Raw genomic sequence first — 26,371 nt, forward strand, 5'->3', positions numbered from 1 at the left:
GAATACTGTGGGAGACCGTGTCAAAAGCTTTGCTAAAGTCAAGATACAATACATCCACTGCTTTCCCTTCATCCACAGAACCAGTAATCTCATCATAGAAGGCAATTAGATTAGTCAGGCATGACTTTCCCTTGGTGAATCCATGCTGGCTGTTCCTGATCACTTTCCTCTCATGTAAGTGCTTCAGGATTGATTCTTTGAGGACCTGCTCCATGATTTTTCCGGGGACTGAGGTGAGGCTGACTGGCCTGTAGTTCCCAGGATCCTCCTTCTTCCCTTTTTTTAAAGATTGGCACTACATTAGCCTTTTTCCAGTCATCCGGGACTTCCCCCGTTTGCCACGAGTTTTCAAAGATAATGGCCAATGGCTCTGCAATCACAGTCGCCAATTCCTTTAGCACTCTCGGATGCAACTCGTCCGGCCCCATGGACTTGTGCACGTCCAGCTTTTCTAAATAGTCCCTAACCACCTCTTTCTCCACAGAGGGCTGGCCTTCTATTCCCCATGTTGTGATGCCCAGCACAGCAGTTTGGGAACTAACCTTGTTCGTGAAGACAGAAGCAAAAAAAGCATTGAGTACATTAGCTTTTTCCACATCCTCTGTCACTAGGTTGCCTCCCTCATTCATTAAGGGGCCCACACTTTCCTTGGCTTTCTTCTTGTTGCCAACATACCTGAAGAAACCCTTCTTGTTACTCTTAACATCTCTCGCTAGCTGCAGCTCCAGGTGCGATTTGGCCCTCCTGATTTCATTCCTACATGCCCGAGCAATATTTTTATACTCTTCCCTGGTCATATGTCCAACCTTCCACTTCTTGTAAGCTTCTTTTTTATGCTTAAGATCCGCTAGGATTTCACTGTTAAGCTAAGCTGGTCACCTGCCATATTTACTTGTGTGGCTTCTCTGTATTAGCTTAGCTGTAGAGGGTGAAATAGGGAGAAGCTGAGGGGTATGGTAACAAGGATTGAGATAGTGCCGAACGTAGCTGCTGATTGTAGGATCCCTGGACTGGAACCTGGAGTAGTGGGTGGGCCTAGTTTCCCATACCCACCACCTCATTGGGAAGACTACCTGGAATGGCACCCAGCCAGTGGATCTAGTAAGCCTTTGTTCCCCTGGAAGGGGAAGACTGTCTGGTGATCTGGATGGAGGGCCAAGCCATGAAGAGGAGCCACTGTGTCTCCTAGAGAGCAAGATGGACTGTGGTCCAAGGAAGGGGGCATCAGTCTGGACAGAACTAATCCCCAGATGCAGCTATGAGGACATAGGCACCGGAACTAGGGGCCTGGGGGATGCTGCACCACCCCCAGGTTTTACGTGGGGCTCCGCTCCTGACCTGAACATGGGGTCCGGGCTGCTGGCCCCACACCTGGGCTCTGCTCCTGGCTCCACACACAGGGTCCCAGCCTTTCACCCGGGGCTGCACTTCTGGCCCTTCCACACGGGGTCCCGGCTGCCAGCACCACGACCGGGGCTCTGCTGCTTGCCCTATACCCAGAACTCCACTCCTGGCCCTGTGCCAGCCCCCAGCTGTGGCCCCAGCCTTGGCCCCCTTATACCTGTCCAGGTCTGTTCCCTCCCACACACACAGACATGATCCTGCTTGAGGGGGGCATGGACAGGGGTAAGGGGGCTGGCTTTCAGCACCCCCACTATTAAAAGTGTTCCAGTGCCACTGTATGAGGAGGTGCACCCAGTGGTGAGTAAACCCCATGGCACTAATAATCCACACAAAATGTGTTAAGAGAACACTAAGACTGCATGTTTAAACACCCGGCAGTCAGGAAATGCCAACATTAAGGTTGCATATGTAATTTAACTGCTTCCTGCATTATCATAGAGTTCTTAAGTATAATCTTAGAAATACATACATTTTTGTGTGGCATTGCCTATGGTGTTTTAGAGGATTTCTTTCTTGAGGACTTCAGAACTGTCTAGCTTGCAAAAAAAAAAAAAAAAAAAAAAAAAAACCCTGGCCATAGCATGTATAAATTCCATGATCTGGAACTGCTTGGCCAGATGCCACTGATCTGGTCTATGTCTCTTCACTGCAACCATTAAGACCTCCATGGCTTCTAAGTCTCATCAAATCAGGGCTGTCTCCTGTGTATCTTATTAAGCATGCAGCAGCACTCCTCAGTCTTGCTACATGTTAAAACATCCGCAAAAACTGAGTTTCTTGGGTCTCTTTCTCTGATGATTCAGTATTATTCGCAGTTAGATGGCTATGTATCCTCTTTGGCAAAAGCAAAGTTACATTAAAGCAATGTTGCTTGGTCAGTTTAGCTGCCAAATTTAGGTTATGTAACTCTGTTTATCAATAGAAATATTTCCATTATTTTTCTTTAACAAAACAAATAAGCATCCTCTTGCAGGGTTTGTAACTAATACATTGTAACAGGCTGCTAACACGGGAGAACTAGAAAATAGAACTGATTGGAATCATAACAGTAAACCGTGAAAGCAATTATGGTTGTGTCGGGGTGGCAAATGGTGATAAGTGATAAAGAAGTATATATTAGGCCCCAATCCTGCAAAGACACCTTCATGTGCTTAGCTTTACAATCAGAGTAGTTCCACTAACTTAAATGAACATACATATGCATAAACTCTAAGCACAAGTCTTTGCAGGATTGGGGCCTTATATGTTAAATAGTCTCTTATGTTAGTAAAGAGTTTTCAAAATATGTGATTTTTGAATCTGATTGACATTTTTGAACTGCATGCTAAATTTAAATGGCCCCTGGGGTTTCTCCCACTCTTCCCTAGTTCTTGCTAATAAACGTTATTGTCCGCTTTTGCTAATTCACTTTCCACTTCCTCCTGCAAATCATTAATACATAGTATTAAATAACCATGATTCCAGTACTGACCTCTGATACGCCTCAATATTTACTTCTCTTTACTCAGACAAGCAGATGTTTGTTATGATTTTGTTTTCTGTCACTCATTAAGGACTTTGCCCTTACTCCGTGATAAATTACTTTACTTAATAGTTTCTTTATGAGGGACTTTATCAAAGGCCTATGAAAATCCAAGTAACCTATGTTCACCCAGCTCACTGTTATCCACACAGTTTTATTACGTTTTCCCCAGATTATTGTAACAGTGTACAGAGTGCAATTTTCCCTTACGGAAGTTGTGCTTACTTATCCACATGTGCTACTACCCCGTTTCGCCCCTCTCCCCTTACACACACAATGATGGGAAGGCAAAGTGCGTATCTTGCAACTGTCCTAATTTCGCAGCTGGATGTACTTCCATTCCACATAGATCTCTCTCTGATTCGGGCATTTATGTGACCATCATTACTGTAGTATCTGAGCACCTATCAATTTTTAATGCATTTATCCTCACAGCACCCCTCTGAGGTAGGGAAGTGCTACTATCCCTATTGTACAGATGGTAAATTGAGACACAGAGATTAAGTGATTGACCCATGGTCTCCCAGGAAGTGTGTAGCAGAGAGGGAACTGAACGTGTGTCTCAAGTACCTATTGAGACACCAAACACCATTTTTATTTTTCAGATTTGGACTTAAACACTCCCTTACAGTATTTGCAATCGAAACACTGCGCATAGGAGCAGCCCACGCAAACCACATGAAAGCAAAAAAAGTTACTGTAAACACCTGAAACTGACTCTAGTCTAGTCTCTAGTCTGCAAAATGTGAACAAATGTAAATGGTTGAAAGTCATATTTTTAAATTTTCTCTTGATGTTAATAATGTAAAGTATAATTTGTAGAAGAGGTAATGACTTATTTTTCAGCATAGATTTTTAACCCAAATATCCCTATATTTTCCCTATATATAGGGCTTGAAAAAATGTTCCTGATACCTATTAGGTCAAGAATTAAGCCTTATCATCAGGCTGAAATACAACCATTCAGAGCCATGCACCTCCCAAGCTACACTCCCTTATCCTCTGTCTACTGACGGTCAGTCCACTGCTTGGGTCACAAGACCCTGGGCTTCCAATTACTGCTGCTCACCACCCCCCATACCAAATAAGTTACCACCTGGAGAGTCCTCCAATCAATTTGTGTTAGCCCCCAAATACAGAGTCCTCTTCTGGGGTGAGAAGTAGGAGCTGATGTTTCTCTTCTCCTGGACTGACCCCCATCCTGTCCTAAAACAGGAAGAAGCTGCTGAAGAGCAGTGAAGCCACATCCATCCTGAAGACCAGCGGTAACAGGTCCCCTGCCAACATTACCCCACCAAACAGCAGGCTCTTGGGTGGTCAGATCTCCTACCAGGCCAGCAGAGAAGGTTCCATATAGGGAGTTCACACTCATATCTTGCAAAACTCTCTGCTGGAGTGGTGTTAGGGTTGCCAACCCTCCAGGATTGTCCTGGAGGCTCCAGAAATTAAAGATTTATCTTTAATTAAAGATTGTCATGTGATGAAATCTCCAGAAATACATCCAACCAAAATTGGCAACCCTAAGTGGTGTTAGGACCAGCCTCCACTCTAGCTGAAATCCCCTGCTGGGTGGCAGCAGGAGCCAACCCCCACTAATGGAATACGACCATCAACTGCCTCCCCCTCAGCATGCAGAGACCTCTTTTGGGGTAGTAGGGTTCATGCTCCAGCTAGTGACACACCTCCCAAAGGCTCTCTGCTCAAATGGGTGCACAGCACATCCAAGACACCCTGCTCCTAACTGTACCACTAGAGCTGTTTCCCTGAAGATTTGTTGCACTATAATTGGTATAAACTAAACTGGAACAGGTACTGGAAAAGCATGCCCACACAGGGAGTAAAAGTGGTGTCATTATGTGGGTAGGTTTCCCTGTGTAGACGTTAAGCCCTTAGGAAGACAGCACCACATTAGTGATTCTCCATACAGGGTTATTTGGGCAAAGTAAGGGCTAGTTGTGTGGTGTTTGTTTTTCAAATGAAAGCTTAAATTCTGTAGACGTTAATGGCATTTTCCAAGGAAAATCCTACTTGGATTTTTTTCAACACCTCTGTCTTAATATGAACTAAAGATTTTTTTTTACAAAGCGATTGATGCCCTAAAGGTGAATGATACTTCTCTCCCAAAAGAGAAGAGCATGCTTTGAAACTGAAGTAGTCCAGACAGAGACTGATCTCAAAACTGTCTGTGCTACAACTCTTTCAAACGATTCACTAAAGAGCATAGTGCAGTTTGCATACTCAGCGGCGCTGCATGCTTAGGATTCCCCACTCTCCCGGCTTCGCACAGGAGGCCCACAGAAGTTTGCATTTCAATCCCCCGCCGCGTGCATGGCTGGAGTTAGCGAGTGTGGAACACTCCACTCCCCACAACTATACGTGAGCAAACCAGTGGAGTTTACAATTTCCCCCACCCCAGGCGTTACATTCACCCGTTCTCCGCCGGCGTGGCAGGGCCGGGGATCCCCCGGGGGTTTCACCCCCATTCCCCTAGGGAGTTGCAGGGCCGGGGATCCCCGGGGGTTCACCCCCATTCCCCTCGGGAGTTGCAGGGCCGGGGATCCCCGGGGGTTCACCCCCATTCCCCTCGGGAGTTGCAGGGCCGGGGATCCCCGGGGGTTCACCCCCATTCCCCTCGGGGGTAGCAGGGCCAGGGGTCACAGGGGGTTCACCCCCATTCCTCTCAGGGGTAGCAGGGCCAGGGATCACAGGGGGTTCACCCCCATTCCCTTAGGGAGTAGCAAGGCCGGGGATCGCAGGGGGCTCACCCCCAGTCCCCTCGGGGGTAGCAGGCCAGGGATCACAGGGGGTTCACCCCCATTCCCCTAGGAAATTGCAGGGCCAGAGATCACAGGGGGTTCACCCCCATTCCCCTAGGAAATTGCAGGGCCAGGGGTCACAGGGGGTTCACTCCCATTCCTCTCGGGGGTAGCAGGCCAGGGATCACAGGGGGTTCACCCCCATTCCCTTAGGGAGTAGCAAGACCGGGGATCGCAGGGGGCTCACCCCCAGTCCCCTCGGGGATAGCAGGGCCAGGGATCACAGGGAGTTCACCCCCATTCCCCTCGGGAGTTACAGGCCCAGGGATTGCAGGGCCAGGATCACAGGGGGTTCACTCCCATTCCCCTCGGGAGTTGCAGGGCCGGGGATCGCAGGGGGCTCACCCCCATTCCCCTCGGGAGTTGCAGGGCCGGGGATCGCAGGGGGCTCACCCCCATTCCCCTCGGGAGTTGCAGGCCCAGGGATTGCAGGGCCAGGATCACAGGGGGTTCACCCCCATTCCCCTCGGGAGTTGCAGGCCCAGGGATTGCAGGGCCAGGATCACAGGGGGTTCACTCCCATTCCCCTCGGGAGTTGCAGGGCCGGGGATCGCAGGGGGCTCACCCCCATTCCCCTCGGGAGTTGCAGGCCCAGGGATTGCAGGGCCAGGATCACAGGGGGTTCACCCCCATTCCCCTCGGGAGTTGCAGGGCCAGGATCACAGGGGGCTCACCCCCATTCCCCTCGGGAGTTGCAGGGCCGGGGATCGCAGGGGGCTCACCCCCATTCCCCTCGGGAGTTGCAGGGCCGGGGATCGCAGGGGGCTCACCCCCATTCCCCTCGGGAGTTCCAGGGCCGGGGATTGCAGGGCCAGGATCACAGGGGGTTCACCCCCATTCCCCTCGGGGGTTAGAGGCCTCCCTCGTCCCGGGCTCTCTCCCTCACTCTCCCGCTCTGGCGCCCTGAGTCTCGGCTCCTCTCTGCTCTTCCCTCCCCTTAAAGGGAGGTAGCTGCAGTTAAAGGCCTCTGGCCCCAGTGGGACGCGGAGCCCGGGGAGGGGGCGATGTAGGGCCCGATAGGGGGCGGTGTGGGGGAGGGGGTTAACCCGCGTGCGGCGCGGAGCAGTGCGTGGGGGAGGGGGTTAACCCCCCGACTCGTGCCGCGCGGAGCCCGTGGGGGGGCAGGGCCCGGGGTGTGGGAGAGAGGGGGGATAGCCCCCAGCCCGGGCTGCGCTGAGGCCGTTGCGGGGGAAAAGGGGGTTAACCCCCCGACTCGTGCCGCGCGGTGTCCGTTGGCGGGGGGGGCAGTGTGTGTGTGTGTGTGGGGGGGGATTTACCCCCGACTCACGCCGCGCGGGGCCCGTGGGGGGGGGAGCAGGGCCCGGCGGGAGGTACTGCATGTGTGAGGAGGGGCTAACCCCCCCCCCGCCCGTGAGGCGCGGAGCCCGTGGGGGGGGGGCAGGGCAGGGCCCGGCGGGAGGTACTGCATGTGTGAGGAGGGGCTAACCCCCCCCCGCCCGTGAGGCGCGGAGCCCGTGGGGGGGGCAGGGCCCGGCGGGAGGTACTGCATGTGTGAGGAGGGGCTAACCCCCCCCCGCCCGTGAGGCGCGGAGCCCGTGGGGGGGCAGGGCCGGGCCCGGTGTGTGCGCACGCGGGCGCGGAGGGGTTTAACCCCCGGTGCATGGGGCGTGGAGCCAGGAGAGGGATCGTGGTGGGGGGGGCGGGTGTCATCCCCCGCGCCCGGCGGCGGCGGCGGCGACATTTTCATTCAGGCGGCGCTGAGGGAGCCCGGCGCGCCCGGTGCATTGTGGGACTGGGTTGGGAGTCCCGTTCGCGGGAGGAGGCGGAGGGAGGGCGAGGAGCGAGCCGGTAAGAGGGAGACCTGGGGAGGGGGGGGGCAAGCGGGGAGATTTAAAGGGGAATCCGCCTCCGCCGTTAAACACCCGGCCCCGCACTGGGAGCGGGCTCCCCGCGCTGCGCTGGCCGGCCGGCCGGGGCGCACGGGGCATGCCTGGCCCCAGCCCCTGAGCCCGGCCGCGGGGGGGGGCGGGGGAAGGGGATGCGAGGCGCCGCCGGGGCCGCTTTAAAAAAGTCTCGGCGCCGAGGCCGGCAGGCGATGGGTTAAATTTTTCACCCGCCGACATTTTTGCTGCCGCTGGGGCCCCGCGCCGTGGAGTCCCCTGGCCGGGGAGCCTGGCGCGCGCCGCGCCCGGGGAACGTTCCATCCCCTCCGCGCCCTCCCCGGGGCTGCGGCGGCAATGGGGGGCGGCTGCGCCTCTTCGCCTTTAAACGCTGCCCCTGCAGTTCTGCTTCCAGCGAAGGGTTAACTCTGCTTCTGCTGACATTTTACCTGCCTCCCCCCTTCTCCCCGCACTTTTGCTGCTAATAATTTCGTGTGTAAGGGAGATCGTTCTCTCCCCCCACCCCTTGCAAAGCTCTGTTAGTAGGAGCCTCCTTTGGGGGGATAGAAGGGGATTTCTGTGTGCACGGTTCTTTCCTGTGCACAGCCAGCTAAGGCTCCCACACGGCTGCACAAAGAGCAGCAGTAGAGGCCCTTGCTTTCCTTTAAAGGCAGCAGCTTGAAATTTAAGGTGTCCCAGAGCCATGTCTCTCCACAGCCCTCTGCGCTACACTCCATGGAGAAATGCTTGTTGCAGTTCTTCGCCTTGTAGATGCCCCTCACTTGTGTTGCTATTCCCTGTCCTTGGGTTTATTTTGGGTAGGTATCTGGTCCTGTTCTGCCGTCATTTTTTTCCTTGCCACCCTCCAACGTACATTTTTATTTAAGGTCAGGGTTGTAGAGTGGCAAGGGTTAAACTCTATCTTTTAATATTTGTCATTGTTTTAAAGTAACAAACATCTGGAGTATGGGGGGGATTTGTTCTAATGGGGAGGGTTGTTTATTTTACAAATACACTGAATGCTAGAAATGCATGTTTGTGCAGGGTGCCAAAAGTCACATGAAATTGGATCTTGTAAGGTTGCTTCCATGGCAGTGTACGAAATTATTGCACGCAGCACATTCAGATCTTCATCAAAGTCTTTTGTGCTCCTTTCCATATTGAGGTTTTTAACTAAATAACTTTGTCACTTGTCTAGTCCAACGTTTATTTTTAAAATCAGGGAATATATATCAGTGCGTGTATTCGTGCTCAAGACTATGCAAAAAGTTCTGCTTGTTGCCTTTGGCCTCTAAATCCTTTCCTATAGAAGTGGATAGGGGGTGCTAAGAATACACCAGTGTTCCGGTAAGTGAAGGGAAATGTTTCCCCACTTGGAAAACGCTATTTTTTACAATTTTTCTGGAAAATATCAAAAAATATTTTTCCATTAAAAGCCAGTTTTTTCTCCTACTTCTCTCGACAGGTTGTTTTCTAGTTAGTATCCTCTCTGATTGCTAGTCCTTATTGTCTTGCATTGAAGACAAAAGTTACAACCCAAATGCATTGCTCATCCAAGACACGTTCTTGTAATGAGAGCTTGGATTATTGCCCAAGCTTGGGTTTTTGAAGATTTGTTTTAAATAAGTGACACGCCTCCCAGGGAAGGAGGGAAAACACTGTAAAGAGGAGTTCAGTTCCTAATCAGAAATTTTCAGGGACTTTAAAACTTGAATTGCCATTCTATACCATAGTCAATAAAATAACATCCCTGAGAGTTTGTAGAACTTTTTAGGAAGCAGCCTTCTGATAAGCTGTATACTGGGGGACCCAGTTGCATAAGGCTGTAGATGATTTTTTTTTTTTTTGAATGGTACCAAACGAACTGAGTAGAGGCCAGTAGTGGTGTTGAACTTTTCAGCTGAACCCAGTAACAACATGATCAGCAGTCAGTCAGTACTGCCTGTTGAACCCTTTTGATAGGCATGACATTTGCTTTCTAAGACACTACTGTATGTAGGTCACTTTAAATAATTCCAGGAAAGATTTTTCTCCAAGAAAGATAAATGGCATCATATCCCCACCATTCTGATGTAAAAGTTAAACGCTTCAGTTTGGCCTCTTATTAGTTTTGGAGTGTGTTGTATGTCTGACTCGGAGTGGAAAAAGAGTTCTAAAATTAGATGTGCATTGTTAAGAATTTTATTAAATGAATTTCATCAGTCTCTTTTTACATTAACTTTCTAATGGGCGGTTTACTCTGATTACGTATGTTCAGTTCCAAAAAAAGTCCTGAGAGGCATGAACTCTGTTTCTATTGAACAGCTTTCGGGTATGAACATCATAAAATATGCTTTTAGAGGAAATATCCTGATTAAATGTTTTCCCTTCGTAATGCTTTATATTACGAGCACATAGGTCTTCTAGGGAAAATATACTGCTGGTGTGAACAGGTGTATTTCTGCTGACTCTAAATGAGTTGTGCCCTCTTATACCAGAACTGAGTTTGAAATAAAGAGGCTATTGCCTAAGGTTCTGATCTTGCAATGAGCTTAAGCTTTGTCTACACTACACACCTTTTGTAGCTGCTGTTTGTCGGCAGGAGAGAGCTCTTCTCCCAACAAGCGGCGGTAGCTTTATCCTGTCGACAAAGCAGTGTTCACACTGGCGCTTTTCGTCTGCAAAACTTTTGTCGTTTGGGCTTTGTTCGTTTTTTGGTTTTTTTTTAACACCCCAAACGACAAAAGTTTTGCTGACAAAGTTCCATTGTATACAAAGCCTTAGTGTACAAAGACCCCTATGCCTGAGCATGTTGCAGGATCAGGGCCTAAGGCTCCTCTTAGGGATTGTTCCCAGTAACTAAAACTGTAACGCTTATTTCTCTCTCTCTCTCTCTCTCTCTCTGTTAAATGGGGTCTGTAGACTTTTTTTTTTTTTAATTAAACACTGGTGTGGCATAACTGTAGGGGAAAAGTCATATAATTCCTCTGACTGGCCTGACAATGTTGCAGTTTAAATGTCAGAAGATGGAAGAGGAACCATTCCCTTGTAGCCTCAGGAAGCTTATCTGTGGGATATACCCTCCTATTGTAACAGATGATGTCTGCTTGATGTTTTGTTTTGCCTTTTTTTTTTTTTTTTTTTAAAATAAGTAAAGTGGAGGGGGGGAAACAACAAAAAGATCCCTCCCAAAAACCTCTACATTAATATTTTGATATTATTTACAGTACATACACTAACTTGTTGTCTTGTAGGTTCTAAGAATTTTCTAATGTTCTCAATTTTTCTAACTAGGTTGATCAGCAGAGAAACCAACAAATACGCTTGCTCAAGGTGGGGGGGGAGGTAGCATTCAGAACCATGTCTGTTCGGGAGTCCTTTAATCCAGAAACTTATGAACTGGACAAGAGCTTCCGTCTGACTCGATTCACTGAACTTAAAGGCACAGGCTGTAAAGTGCCTCAGGATGTTTTACAGAAACTGCTTGAGTCCCTACAAGAAAACCATTTTCAAGAAGATGAACAGTTTCTGGGAGCAGTTATGCCCAGGTTGGGTGAGTATTTGTTTCTCTAGTAACAAGCGATACTGCTATTTCCCTGTTTCATAAACAGTAGATCAAGTTAGCTGTTAGCCTATTAGTTTATTTTAATTTAAAATTAAGGTGTTGTCCGATGCATATACATTAACAAGATAGGGATTGTGTCCAGAAATGCGAGGGATAAACCTGCAGTTGTCATCTTGCTGTACAAGAAAAATAATTTTGTACTGCAATTATTCATATCCTTTCTGCAAAGCACTTAACTATGAAGGGGAAAAAAGGAGCAATGAAATGACTCTAAAAGTAGAGAGAGCTTATAATATGAGAAGAACAATAGTCTTTTTCACTAATAGATTCTGTACATGAATTATGTGGAAGTTCAGTAACCAAAATAGTAACAATTGATTTCTAAAAACAACTGTATCCATTTTAGTATTTCCTTGGTGAATGCAAAATAGATAATTCTGAAACAGTACTATGACTATAGTTGTGGATTTTCCCCCTAAAATATTGAACAGTTTATTTTCTGACTCAAAGTGAAACTGAGAATTGATTGTAAATAATTATCCAGTTCCCAAATTTAGCCTGCCTTCATTTCTAAATTGAATCCACTGTTGTGAGCCAAAAGGGGGAGGGCGGTTGGGGGGGGGGGGGGGGAAATCAGTCTTTCAGTCCTCTCATTGTGTCATGTTCTTTATAACTTTTCTGTTCTCCCTGTAGAGGTTTCATGGGAAAGGCTGTCTCTACAAGACCTATATGGCTCTTGCCAGATTTGCTTTCTCTTTGGTATTTGCATAGTGATGCAAGGAGAACAGAAAAGTAACCTGCAGAAGCAACCTTCACAGGGAACAGGGTGCGTGTGGGAATTTTGATACCAGCTACAGTACCTAATATTGATACAGATAAATTAGTTAAGACAAAATGTTTAATCACAGGTTTTTAATTCCGTTCATCTGTTTGTTTAGCACCGTGTATTTAACCTCGTCTCCACAGTGCAAATTTTAGAAATTCTTCCACTTCAGGCTTATCAACTTAGTTGTTTGGTGTTTTTTTTAAAATATTTTACTATTATTTAATCTGGCATACAGTGAGCTCACTTTAAACAATTTTAATGTAACTAGATAACCCTTATTAGACTAACAGGTCACAACATGGTTTTCCCAAAGAGGGCAGAATCTGTGAAAATCAGTAGAAAGCCAATGTTCCCACTTAAACAAGGGCAATCTTTGTATGAAATATATCTATGAAGTAATTGTGTTTGAGGCTCAGTGGCAATATAATTTAAGAGGACCCATGATAAGAGACGCTCTGATCTCATTTTGGCCCAAAATTTAATTTTTGTGTGGCACCTTTTTTTAAATAATAGAAATGTTTTCATGAGTTTTTTTTTAAAAAAAAAAGGGTGCTTGTTTAATTGGATTTAATTAGTCCTCTGCAGTTTTTCAACCGACTGTTGTTTCATGAGGGCTAGAAAGCAAAACTGGCTGTAAACAACACTGAAATTGCTAGTTTAGTTTTTATTGTTCAACCTTATGAATGGGCAACAATAAATGGGGGGAGGGAAAATAAGTTAAAAGCTGGAAGGAATTTTCAAAACTTAGTTTTCTCACCTGTGTTATTAATAGACTTGCTAAGTCTTTTTAAAATGTGCTTTAAGATGAATATCCCTTTAACAAATGCATCAAGAAATGCATTTGGCAGTATTTCTTTTGATCTTTTGTGCTTTAAAAGAAGGCCAGTGACTTCCTTATCCGTGTGTATGGATGGTACTTCTAAGATGCTGTTAGGGAGGAATAGGATTTGCAGAATTGGGCCCTACTCTCACAAGTAGTTATGACTCACTCAGAGTAGTCCCAAATGCAGTCAGGAATACTTGCATGAGTAGGAGATTGCAGATTTGGACACTCAGGCCCTAATCCTCTGAGCTGTTATGTATGGCAGAATGTTTTGCCCCTGTGAAACCACACTGAGATCAGTAGAGCTTCACACAATTACAGAGGGTCCACGTGCATGAATCAGCTTGCCGAATGAGGACCTAAGAGGTGGACTGTAGCACATTTAGCATTTTTTTTCAAAGTGGGGAAAGTATATATTGAGGCTATATAGCCAACCACTTCCGTCAGAGTAGTTCAGTTTCAGCATTTTTCTTGGTATGGGTTTATTAGGATGGAAGACCAATGGATTACAAAGCTTGTTTACCAAGGAATGCTGCTATGCAGTCAGTGATCTCGTGGGTACCAAAAGCTTTGTGCTTGATCTGCAAGGAGGCTACGTGCCTTTGTGGTTTGCCGTGATGATTGTGGTAAATTATTACTGAAGATTAAAACTACTGTTATAATGTTTTGGCAAGGTGGTCCGAGAACAGCCACCTAGCAAACTTGAACACCTGCCAGGTTTCCCCCCAGAATGATATAATACAGGGCAAACATCTTCAAAAAAGAAGAAACCCCCATCATAATTAAACTTGCCATACATTATTAAATTGCATTAGATTGTAACTCATGGATGTTTAGCTCTTACATATATAGCTTTCCCACTTCAGTTTCTTGTCCCATTCTCAAGTTTTTCTTCATCTTAGTTTGTTTCATTTGTTTACAATATACCTCCTGAGGAACAAAATCGTGGTGGTTGCTCCTTTGGCCGTGGCTTGTGTTTCATAGGCCTGTTTTACAAATTCCCTTTTATTGAGAATTTCAGTCATCTAAGGGATAAATAAATTATTCAGTTGATTGATGGTTTCCTGTCCTTGCAGGAATTGGGATGGACACTTGTGTCATTCCTTTAAGACATGGTGGTTTGTCTTTGGTCCAGACAACAGATTACATTTATCCCATTGTGGATGACCCTTATATGATGGTAAGTTGCCTGAATTTGCAATTACATGTATCGCTGGCTTTGGTTTTTGCTTTCATTAATCTGAGTTGTCTACGCTGGTGAGAACTTGCTGTCTTGTACAATCAGCCATTGCACTGGTTGGTTTGTCATGCTCTGTGTCTCTCAGAGATATGTATGAGACAAAGAAACTCTTTCATATTTCCGCTCCCGTGTCATTCCCATATTTGCCAATGCAGTTGCAGCAATGCTTTCTAAAGGTGGGAATGTCTGGAGAATAGCTAAGATTAAAAACAAAGCTGCCCCCTACTGCTATTCAGTGAGTCACTTTCGTTGGAAAAGTGCTGTCAAGGGAAATGGGGTTCTCTGTGAGGCACTGGGCAAACTGGTTCAGATTAAGTAGAAAGCCCTCTTATCCTCTGACCTACTCAGGGAACCAAATTCCAATTAGGATGTTTTCTGGGCTTCTGAAATGATTAGATAAAATTGCAGGACTGGAAGAGCCTAAATAATCATACTTGGCAATTATATTGCACTCTTCAACTTCAGAGCTCTTTGCAAAATCACTAGTCTCCCCAACACTTCTTTTTATTGTCTCCACCTTGCAGATGGAGAAATTGAGGTTGAGAGAGATTATGGCCCAGATCCTCACAGGTACTTAGGCACATTAGGTGCCTAAATAGCTTTGAGGATTTGGGCCTACATGACTTGTCCAAGGTTATGTAGCAAGTCAGTGGCAGAGTGAGGATTAAAGTCCAGGAACGGTAACTGGATTAGGATTCGCGGCTGGTTTCCAGTTCTGTACTCAGATTATATTACTGCTTCTCTGACAAAAGAGATGCATGTGTTTTTACAGTGCTATTTGCACTGGTGGTGATCCGTATTATACACCAAAAAATTTTTTTAAAGACCATTATTAAGGTTGGAAAGTCAAGCACTCAAAAGTTAGGAAATGCCTGAATTAAGGTTGCCTGTGCAATCTTAATACATCTCTCTTGAGCATATGCATTATGCTACAGTCTTTAATAACACGATCGCATACAGTAACTCCTCACTTAACGTTGGCCCGGTTATGGTTGTTTCATTGTTAAATCACTGATCAATTAGAGAACATGCTCATTTAAAGTTGCACAATGCTCCTTTATAACATGGTTTGGCAGCCGCCTGCTTTGTCCACTGCTTGCAGGAAGAGCAGCCTGTTGGATCTAGCTGGGAGGGATTGGAACCAGGGTGGGCCAGCAGCCCCCCCAACAGCTCCCCTAAGTTCCCTGTGTGGCAGCTGCCCAGCAGGCTATCAATTTCAGTCAGTTCAGGTGTTCCTCCCCTCACTGCCCTGTGCTGCTCCTGCCTGTTGCCTTGGAGCTGCTCCTGGTAGCCTCCTGCTTGCTGTCCGGGAGAGGGAGGGAAGAGGGGTGCTGATGTCAGGGTGTCCCTGTCCCCCTGCTCCTGTACCCCATCTCCACAGAGCAGGGTGGGGACACAACAGGGCTCAGGACCGAGGGAGCTTGCTGGCAGCAGCTGCTGTCTCAACTTGTTGATCTACTTAAAAAGGCAATGTACTTAGAGTGGGGTCAGCGTACTTAAAGACACGCATTGCCCCTTTACTAGTGTTCTTTAAACAAAGTTTGTGTGTGATTTTCTAGGTTTTTAAAAAATATATAATGAAAAAGCAAATTCCATCATGTGGCTTCATAATGACACCCTTGCGGTTTATCAGCAGAGTTGGAACCTTTGGATCCACCATGCAGATCTCTGCCGCTTGAACTAATGGAGTAACTGATATAATAGTAGGTTGTCAAAGCTCTGTGTGGACCAGCACTAGAGGGGCATGAGACACACTTTGTCAGTGGATTTCCTAGGTATTTGCTGACAGCAGAAGAACAGTGAGACTCCGGAATCTTGGGTTCCATTCCAGGCCCTGGAGAGGGGGGTCTTGTGTGGGCGCTGACTCTTCCGACCATTTCCCCCAAGTTTGACCCCTTTCTGTCTCATCCTTTCCAACCTGTCCCAGTTCTATCTCTTCTCAACTCCTAATTCCTTGTTCCAGTCTAAGTCTCTGCTCCTCAGACATCTCACCCCAGTCTCCTTGTTCAGCCCATCCTAGCCTCCCCCTATGGGCACCCTCAGAGTTCCAGTTTCCCCCTGACTCCCGGTCTTTCCCCTTTCCCACACCCAGTCCCAGTATCCTTGTCCAGCAAGTCCCAGTTTTCCCACTGCTGGCTCCTCATCCGTCTGTTTCTCCTCCCATCCCCTCCATGTCTCCTTGTGCCAGTCTCTTTGCCTGGCTATTCCCAGTTTTCCATCTGAACCCCAGCTCCTTGTAAGATGTGTATCTCCTCTCCCACCACACACACTGGTTTCGAGTCTGTCTTCTTGTCCAGGTAGCCCCAGTCTCCCTCCACCCAGCTCCCCCTCCAATCTCAAAGTTCTCTCTGCCTCCAAGCCACCTGGCTCAAAGTCTCACCTCCCTCCTCTCCCTACCCTACAGTTCCAGTCTTACCATATTCCTTGTCTGAATTTGCTCCTTTCCCTCCTATCTGTATTTGAATCAGATGGCTTACTCCTCCATGACTCCTTGGGGGCACTGAAAGGAGAAATAGGTGCCGTAGTGTTAGCTCCGGTGATTGGCCTCACCCCAGCCTGGAGCAACCATTACAGGGAAAAGCCTCATGAGTCCACGTAGCCCTGAGTTGAATCACGGGCAGTTGCTCTGTGAGGATAACACATGATGTGCAGTCTGAGTAATATTAGGAACTGAGGGGATAGAGGACAGAATCTTTGGACATTTTAATTGATAAGCTTCAGGAATACTCTACTCAGCATGTGCAAGCAGTTATATATATATTTTTCTTCCAAGGGCTTATAACGGGGACAAATTCGGGTGGATTTTTGGTTAGCATATGGTTAGCAAAAGGCTCATCTCTGACACAAAGGCCACCCCCTGCTGCCAAATTTCAAGTCCTTGCTTCAAAGCATGGGGATGCTAGATCATTTCGAAGTAAGAGTTGCAATAATTTTTTAACGTGGACAAAACAACATTTTTTGTAGCCTTATTTTTGGAAATGGCTGAACCATTTTGGCTGAAATTTTCCAACATTCAGCCTGAGGCAGATACAAGGCATGCAGAGTTTCAGTCCAAATGGTTATAGTTTGACAAAGTTATAAGCCAGAGGTGGGCAAACTACAGCCCGTGGGCCATATCCGGCCCGCGGGACCGTCCTGCCTGGCTCCTGAGCTCCCAGCCGGGGAGGCTAGCCCCCGGCCCCTCCCTCACTTCCCCCTCCCCGCAGCCATGCCACTGCGCGAGCAGAGCTGCTTGCGCCTGCCCACCTCCCAGGCCTGTCCTGCTGCTCTACGTGGCATGGTAAGGGGGTGGGGGGAGTTGGATAAGGGGCAGGAGGTCCTGGGGGGCAGTCAGGGGACAGTTGGATTGGGTGAAAGTTTGGGAGGGGATGCGGTCAGGAGACAGGGAGCGGGAGGGGCAGGGTCCGGGGGGGGGCAGGGAGCAGGGCGGGTTGGATGGGGGTGGGGTCTTGGGCGGGCAGTTAGGGATGGGGGTCTTGGGAGGGAGCGGTCAGGGGACAAGGGGTCGGGGTTGACTGGGTCAGGGGTCCCGGGGGGCCTGTCGGGGCAGGGGTGTGGATAGGGGTTGGAGCCGGGGGTTGGATAGGGGGGTTCGGTTAGGAGGGGGGGCGGTTAGGGGCGGGGTCCCGGGAAGGGGTGGTCAGGGGACAATGAGCAGGGGGGGTTGGATGGGTCGGAGGTTCGGAGGGGGGCGGGAAGTGGGAGGGGGCCAGGCTGTTTGGGGAGGCACAGCCTTCCCTACCCGGCCCTCCGTACAGTTTTGCAAGCCTAAAGTGGCCCTCAGCCCAAAAATTTTTCCCACCCCTATTATAAGCAATTGAAAACAGCTCTTCTAATGGGAAGTGTTGGGAGGAGCCTAAATAATAGGCGGAGTCTTTTACAAGCCCCTCATGCAATATGAGAGAGGCATGTTTTAAGTACAGGAGCAGAAGAGAGCTTTGTTTTCATGAGTTGTCCTTACTCCTAAAAGTAGATCATTTGTTTCAGTGGGACTAATCATATGGCTAAAGGTTTGCAGGGTGAAGCCCCAGATAAACATCCAAGAGCTTGGACACTTGTACCCAGGCTAACCACAATTATGAACCTTCTGGTGTTTGCCAATACTGGAGGCAAAGTACGTGTGTTGCCAAGTTTTTCTCCACCTCAGTTTTCTCAGACTTGAGATCTGCAATTCCTGAGTGTGTCTCCCTGGGGGTTTTACCTATTGGCAGGGTATTGCATTGACCTCCTACCATTAGACCAGAGAACTGTTGTCATTGTGGTTTTGAAAACCTTATCTCTTGTTCTTAAGAGAGCATAAACTAGCAGCTTGCTTGGTAAACACTGAAGATAATGCTTAATAGTTTGATAATCCCAGTACAGAAAGGAAAATGACATGTTCGAGCCTCCTTACAAAAGCTTATGCCCAAATATATTTGTTAGTCTCTAAGGTGCCACAAGGACTCTTACAAGTTCTAGTTCTTACAAAACTAGCAGTGGGTCTCCTTGGAGCCATTTAGTGTGCATAGTGAGCAAGCCTTTTAAATAATTTAAAATACTCAATTATATTCCAGTTTCAGATATATGCAGAGAGCCCCGCTAACCTCAGTGGGGAGCTCTGTGTGTGTAGCTGAAGTGGGATGATGGTCCATTGTGGTCAGATTGTATGGTGTAAAACAGTATGCTCAAAAGATGAGCTGGGCACCTTCTAGCAAAGTGAGTGTCATGGTCTTTGCTCTAAAGAGCTTGCATTCTAATATAACTCTTACAATGAAGATTTGCACTTTAGTTTAAATATTTTTTTTCTCTGCTTTCTATCTAGGATTTTTTTTCCTTTGGCCCAAACTGTTGTGTTTAAATATGTGGAGCAGTTATTTTTATCATATTAAGGTTTTGGGGAAATTGCAGAAAAATGGATATTAAAAATATAGGGTCAGATTCTGTTCCATCTCTATAGTTGTAAATCCAGATTAATTTTATTACTCCTGAGGAAATTCTGCGCCAAAAAATTTAAAATTCTGTGCCAAAAATTAAAAATTATATGCACAATATTTCTCTTTGTTTGCCTGCCATTTTCTGCAGGAATTCTGCGGGGAGGGAGCTGTTTTTGCGGGTGCGCAGTCGCGCAGAATCCCCCCAGGAGTACTTTATTAAAGCCTGTGGAGTTATCCCAGACCTACACCAATGTAATTGAGAACAGAATTTGGCTGATGATGTAGGCTTGTTTTGTTTTGACATCCCTTCCAACTGGGCATGTTCTTCATCAGAGAGCTCAGTGTCTTCAGCTCTGTTTCCTCATCAAGGAGTTTTTGCTATCTCCTCTCTGCTCTCTACATTCTTACAAAAACTGTTTTGTAGGCTAAATAGGCCTTCGGTTACGTCTGCATAACTGCATTATGTTCTGAGTGATATCTCTGCATTTCCATCTGTAGTTTTGCACAGGTATAACTGATGGGAACTTAGTAAACAATTCTGAGATAATGCAAAATAAGGATTAGAATCCAACTCACTGCCTCATAGCTATGCTGGTTCTGGAGGGCTAACAGAATCAGAAAGCAATATAAACTTATGGGGCTAGATCCTCAGCTGATGTAAATTGGCATATTATTGCTCCATTGACTTCAGTGGAGGTATGGAGGAACTGGGCACATTGTTATTAAAGAGAGAAGCTCTGATTTAGAGTGGAGGCAGGGAGCAGGTCTGTGGAGTGAGAACATGCCAGTTTTACAATCTCAGAGTATAACCATGTGTTAAAGACTAGAACTGTCCTGTTCATGTGAAGCGTTATCTAAACATATGGAAATACTGATCTGGATTTTTTTGTCTTTGTTTCTTTGCAGGGACGTATAGCCTGTGCCAATGTCCTAAGTGACCTTTATGCTATGGGGGTCACAGAATGTGACAACATGTTGATGCTCCTTGGAATCAGTAATAAAATGACAGATAGGGTAAGGTCCATGATGATTACTGTGAAACAAATGAACCCAAATAACTACACCTCCTACAGTGTGTTACCCTAAATGATCATTTAGCTTTGTAGTATACATGTTAATGCTTTTTTCCTCAAAGTTTTGGGCCTTTTTAAAAAGGGGCTCGGTGCGTGGTTTCATAGAATGCTACTCCTAAGAATCAGTTACTTGCATATTGATAGGACTTCTGTGTCTGCTTGCCAACAGGCTGGTCCTGAACAGCTCTTCTCTGGCTGCACATTTTCTGCCAGTACTTTAGTTGTCTTCTCCCAAACAGTGTCCCTGTTCCTGCTCAGCCCTGTACGGTAGGGGCCTGAGACAACTCTTGAATACCATGTTGATAGGTGTGGTATAAGAACTTGTATAGGTACTCTCTGGGGTCTTTTGGGCCAGCTGTTGTGATGCTTCCTTTGAAGCACTACTGATCTGGTGCCAAAGAAAGTGAGGTGGATTTTTGGAAACTACCAGCACCTGTGGCAGATGGCAGGGCAGAACAAGAGCTGCCCTCTTGGAGGAAGAAATGACCTGGGACCCTGTGGTTGCTCAGCTGGGTGGGATAGTGGGAAGCAAAGAATAGAGAGCAATCTTTTTCAGGGACCAGCGGCCAAATTCCTCTTTCCCCTATGGCACTAGCATGCTGTGGGCTGCACCAGATTAAACAGAAGGATGATCTGAATTTGCAGAACTTTTTTCAGTCCATAAGGAGCAGAGACTTGGATCTATGTGATCCTTGGTTCATGTCCCAGCTTTTTTAGCTCCTGTGTGACCTTTTGGGGATGTTCCTTCAACATTTTACAAGGAACTGTGAATCCATGACAGTACTGTGTGGAATGTCAGTTGCTGGAGACTAATGTTTTTTTTTAGGGCTTGATCCAGCTTCTGCTGAATGAGAATCTTGCTGTGGACTTCAGTGGGAGCTGGATTGAGTTCCTAACGCCCTGATCCTGTTGTGAAATGAGTAGACACTGCTAAAATGAAACTCTGACCTCTGTACTTTGATCTATAGGAAAGGGACAAAGTGATGCCTCTAATTATCCAGGGTTTCAAAGATGCAGCGGAAGAGGCAGGAACATCTGTGACTGGTGGCCAAACAGTGTTAAATCCTTGGATTGTTTTAGGAGGAGTGGCCACTACAGTCTGTCAGCCTAATGAATTTATAATGTAAGTTAAATCACTGAACAAAATTGCATGGTGCCATATCAAAGGGTTAAATAAAAGTGTATCTTCCTTTTTAATACCATATCATGTTCTTTATTTTAATTTTTCCTGATGAATAAAGATGTATTTTCTCAGTACTTGGGTACTCTTGTGATGGATACCTTAGAGATATCTAAGATTGCTGCCAACATCTTTCTTGCACTGGTTTGCTTTTTCAAAAAGAGTGTTTCATTTCTGATATGTTGTGCTCATATATGCTCCTTCAAGAGGAAAATTTAAACTTTGGAATCTTTATATCTGAATGATAGTTGGAGATGGATAGCCTGGCTTTTAAAAACTGGTCAGGATGCTGATGTGTTTTGTTTTTTTTTAAATGGTATCTGAAGTAAAGAACACAAATGTCACACCAGTGCTGTGCTTACAGTTTTCAGGCTATCTATTACCTTGTGTCCAACATTGGCCAATGTTGAATGCTATGGAGGAAGGTATAATACTCCTTCCCTGTGTGGAGTATTATACCATAAGAAGGAATTTCCCCCTGCCCCCAGCTGGTGATTCACGTATGCCTTGAATTATGAGGACTGATAACATGTCCTTTGTTTCTTCTGTCCTAATGTACCCAACAACTTAATAGGAAAAAATGCATGATCTTATGCAACTGCAGGCACTATCCTTTATATGAAGATATAATCTCCTTTTAAATATATTCATAAGCTCTCTGCCTCGATAATATTCTGTGACAGCAAAACCCACAGGGTAATTAGATGGGGGTTTTTTAAGTTGTATATGTCTTCTAAAAATATCAATTTTAAGTGCAATGGAATGTATGGTACTGTGAAAATATAATTTCCAACCTAATACTCCTATTCAAGTGTAAACTTCACTTTGTAATTAATATGTGAACACTTTGTTTGCAGGCCAGACAATGCAGTGCCAGGAGATGTGCTTGTGTTGACTAAACCCTTGGGAACGCAAGTGGCTGTAGCTGTCCACCAATGGCTAGATATTGTGAGTAAACTGCTTAGAATGGGATGAAGTGTCAGTGATATTGCATGAAGGGCCACAACATTTTTAAATTGGAACACTCTCTAGTTTAAGTAGTATTTAAGGGGATTGCTGTCTTATCGCTTTCCCCACACCCTGTGTCTGCCTTTTGGGTTTAGATTACAAGTTCTTCCAGGCAGGGATTGTCTGCTACTCTGTTTGTACAGTGCCTAGCACAATGGGGTCCATTTTTGGTTGGTCCTTAGGCACTACTGTACATGATTAATAACATGATTAATAACAAAAAAAAAAACTGGATCTGGATGCCTGTCAATGAACAAAGCAATGACTTGACATCCTGGGTGAATTACTGGCCACGTTGACTTCAGTAGGGCCAGGATTTCACCCAATGTTCATGGATTTTCTGTATGTGGGTACATGGAAATATCTCTACAGTCCATATATTACACTTTGAGTTTAAGAAAATATCGATAGTTGCACTATGTACGTGGAAATATTTCCATATGTACTTAAGGCAAACGTAGCTACTGAACTGAAAAGTGATTGTAAAATGAGCATCTGTTTGTGATTTGGCTCTCATTGTATGTCTTCAGAATTACCACTGCTTAGTTTGCATTTTAAAAAGATGCATTTTTACTATTATGGGGACTGCAGAGCCAATAGACTGGCAGAAAAGTGAGCCGATATCTAATTTGCCTGGGGTGTCAGCCACTAAATTGCCAGATGTATTCTAATTCCAGAATCTCTTTTCAGCAAAGGGAGTGTGGGGCGGGAAACTAGCTTGATTCCTCCCTCTCCCCCCCCATAGAGCCTAGATTGAGTCTGAAGAATGGGCAGCTAGAAAACACTTATTTTCTCTCTTAAATTTGTAAAAGAAGATCTAAGGTCTGATCTTACAATCTGCGTAGCTGCAGCGTCCCACCCATGCCAATCCAATCTCAGGATGGGGAGCCTCAGAGAAAATACCTAATGTAAAAGTCATTGGTGGGAAATAAACATGAAACAGCAAGATGACCTTTTTATGGTCTCTTTTCTGACCATAATCTCACTTATTGACCTGTTTCACTGAGGTACAGACTCACAAATGAAGGCTATTCTGAAGTGCCACATACTTCAAGTACTTTTAATTTTCCTTGACTGTCAACCAAAGCACTTTCTGCTGTGAAAAACAGAGGCAGAAAGGAAATCCGTGTATATCTTTAAGCAAAAGAAAAATTCTGTTGAGATTGCACCAGCTTTTTTGTTCTTTTTTTAAAAAGAAGAGAAAACAGAGATTACCCATCATATTTATCTATATATAAAGCTTCTAAAGGATTATTACTTATATAAATAGATTCTTTAGTACCAGAAAATGCTTTGAAGAGAGACTGTATGGTACAGCAACTTTTGTACAGGAAAGAAAGGAAAGCTTGAATATGGAGATTGATTACAGAGTAAAAAGTGAGCGAAAACATTAAATGTGGTAAAGAAGTAGTGAAAGGTTCTTGCAGAGTATCGCTACAGGGATAATGAAATGGAAGGATGCTGTATTAGGAAATATGAGTGGGCTTTGTGTCATTCATAGGCAAAAATGAAAAGGAAGATTTTTAGAGTGAGAGTTGAAGATAGGAAATGATGCAGGGAAGATTGCAGCCCACATCTTCTTCCCTCAGTTGTGTAGTCGCAGGGAGTGGAGCAAAGATTGAAGAGCATGGAGTGGGATTGCTCTGACTTGCAGATATCTAAGATAGGTCAGTCCTTGATTGGGAGAACTTTCAAATGAAACTGTGTGCTACAGGAAGTGGTGGTGGTAATGATATTGGTAGGTGGAATTCTCTTGAGTCATTACCAAACCAGTGCTCTGAAAAGTACTCTCCTTCAGATATTGGTTACTACCAGTGTCCACTAGTGGTTATTAATGATTGTGTAGATCTTCTTATAAGAGTGTTAATCGCAATGTCCTGACCAGATTCCAGCTTGGAAAATTATATTTTCATCTATTCCAATTCTCTCCCCTGGTTTTTCATTACATATGCTTTTCACTTCCAGTCTTAATCCTGTTTTGTTTCAAACAGTTCAGAGCAACACTACAAAGGGATAAATACTAGAGAGGGAGAGGAATTATTTAAGCTCAGTACCAATGTGGACACAAGAACAAATGGATATAAACTGGCCACTAGGAAATTTAGACTAGAAATTGGACGAAGGTTTTAAACCATCAGAGGAGTGAAGTTTTGGAATAGCCTTCCAAGGGAAGCAGTGAGGGCAAAAGATCTATCTGGCTTTAAGATTAAACTCGATAAGTTTATGGAGGAGATGGTATGATGGGATAACATGGTTTTGATAACTAAATATTCATGGGAAATAGGCCCAATGGCCTGTGATGGGCTATTAGATGGGGTGAGATCTGAGTTACCGAGGAAAGAATTTTCTGTAGTATCTGGCTGATGAATCTTGCCCATATGCTCAGGGTTTAGCTGATTGCCATATTTGGGGTTGGGAAGGAATTTTCCTCCAGGGCAGATTGGAAGAGGCCCTGGAGGTTTTTCGCCTTCCTCTGTAGCATGGGGCACAGGTCACTTGCTGGAGGATTCTCTGCTCCTTGAAGTCTTTAAACTACTATTTGAGGACTTCAATAGCACAGATATAGGTGTGAGGTTTTTTTTTGTAGGAGTGGTGGGTGAAATTCTGTGGCCTGCGTTGTGCAGGAGGTCAGACTAGATGATCATAATGGTCCCTTCTGATCTAAATCAACTGTTAATGTAGATGTGGCATTATTTCCAGTAATGAATTAAGTTCTCTGTTTATTGAGTATCCGTTCGTGAAGTGTTTTGGGATTGTTTGGGATGAAAGGCACTATATAAATACAAGTTGTTGTTAACACATGATGTTAGAAAAGGATGGAATGTGGAATAAATCTATGAAAATGTTTGGAAAAAGGAAGGTAACTTTAAAATGGAGGTGAACCTTACAGGATGATATGATCCCAGCTTGCTACAATGAGAGCATGCTCTCCCCTACAGTGCTCAGAACTGAGGAAACAATGAAAGATCATTTGAAACTCTTGCTGTCAGTCCTGAGGGTTGACCTCTTGGGTACTGGTGGCCCAGCCTTCTTGGTGGAGAGTTGCCAGCTGTGGAATTATTCCCTTTTTGTCCAAAAGTGCCTTGGTTTGCTAGATGTTGGGGCATGTTGTAAGGTGCATCTCTTTTAATCCTGCATTAGTTCTCTCAGAGGGAGGTATTTAGAGGATAGATTACCCGACTGCATCTGCCCACAGAGGGCAGTGTAAAATGTGTACAGCACTTAAATGTTGTGTCTAATAAATCTTTAAATACAATGCCCTATGAACTGCAATATCTAGGCACAACAGGGTAACCAAATATAAATGGAGAAACTTGTTTTATATTTCTGCAAACGTAAAGACATTAGTAAAATATCATTGACTTTAGTTTAGTTTAATTTTTAAAGGGCTAACGTTTTAAACATTCAAGAAGTGGAAGTACATCCTGGATTAAAGTTGCATAAATTTGAATGCATTTTAAAACACACATCCACAAAACTAAGAAAATAAACTAAATCATGCCTCTCCTTCCACCAATAGCCAGAAAAATGGAATAAAATAAAGCTAGTGGTAACTCAAGAAGATGTGGAGCTAGCATACCAGGAGGCAATGATGAACATGGCAAGGCTCAACAGAACAGGTATGAAGAATGAGAATGCCCTAGAGGTCTAGGTTGTTTTGGTTTGGGTTTGGGTTTGCTTTCCACATTTAATTTCAGCTGTCTGCTGTGGGGAAATAAGCTACATCAGCTCAGCCTCTCATCTTTAATCTATTCAATGTTCATGAAGCAAGATTAAAAAGACCCTGGTTAATTATATAGCAAAGGCACAAATGGTGCTTGAGATGAACATTTTCCTGGTGAGTGAAGTAAATAACATGAGTTAGAGCAGCGTTTCTCAATTGGGGTTCTGTGGTCCCATGGGAGCTGTGAGCTGTTTCAGGGGGTCCATGGGGCCCATGGCTGAAGCCTGGAGCCCCAAGCGTCAGCACTTCCTGCAGGGCTAAAGCCCAGAGGTGCAGGGCTGAATCCTGGAGTCCTGGTGCCCCCGCCAGGGCTGAAGCCCCAAGCCCATGGGCGAAGATGCGGGGAGCATGGTGGGGGAGGGGATTGCTCCCACAAATTGCAGTGCCTTAAGCAGAGTGGGGCAATCCTGGGGTCAGCTCCCCCTCCTCCTCCCTGTCCCCCAGCACCCCCAAGGCC

General features: G+C 45.6%; 1 protein-coding gene across 6 annotated transcripts in view; it reads left to right on the forward strand.

Annotated features, from left to right (window-relative positions):
- SEPHS1 (selenophosphate synthetase 1) overlaps positions 1-26,371 on the forward strand; it is a 139,947-nt gene that overhangs the window by 105,695 nt on the left and 7,881 nt on the right. For 4 of the 6 annotated variants that reach the window (XM_073328728.1, XM_073328726.1, XM_073328727.1 and 1 more), the window contains 6 exons: positions 10,857-11,115; positions 13,853-13,956; positions 19,836-19,943; positions 20,971-21,125; positions 22,040-22,130; positions 25,711-25,810. In XM_073328728.1, coding sequence (XP_073184829.1) covers positions 10,857-11,115; positions 13,853-13,956; positions 19,836-19,943; positions 20,971-21,125; positions 22,040-22,130; positions 25,711-25,810 — 817 coding nt within the window. Of the gene's footprint in view, positions 1-7,449; positions 7,552-7,781; positions 8,402-10,856; positions 11,116-13,852; positions 13,957-19,835; positions 19,944-20,970; positions 21,126-22,039; positions 22,131-25,710; positions 25,811-26,371 lie in introns of those variants that run through there. The other 2 variants (XM_073328733.1, XM_073328729.1) reach the window with 2 other exon arrangements.

The sequence above is a fragment of the Lepidochelys kempii genome, chromosome 1 (genome assembly GCF_965140265.1).
Source record: "Lepidochelys kempii isolate rLepKem1 chromosome 1, rLepKem1.hap2, whole genome shotgun sequence".
Taxonomy (NCBI): Eukaryota; Metazoa; Chordata; order Testudines; family Cheloniidae; genus Lepidochelys; species Lepidochelys kempii.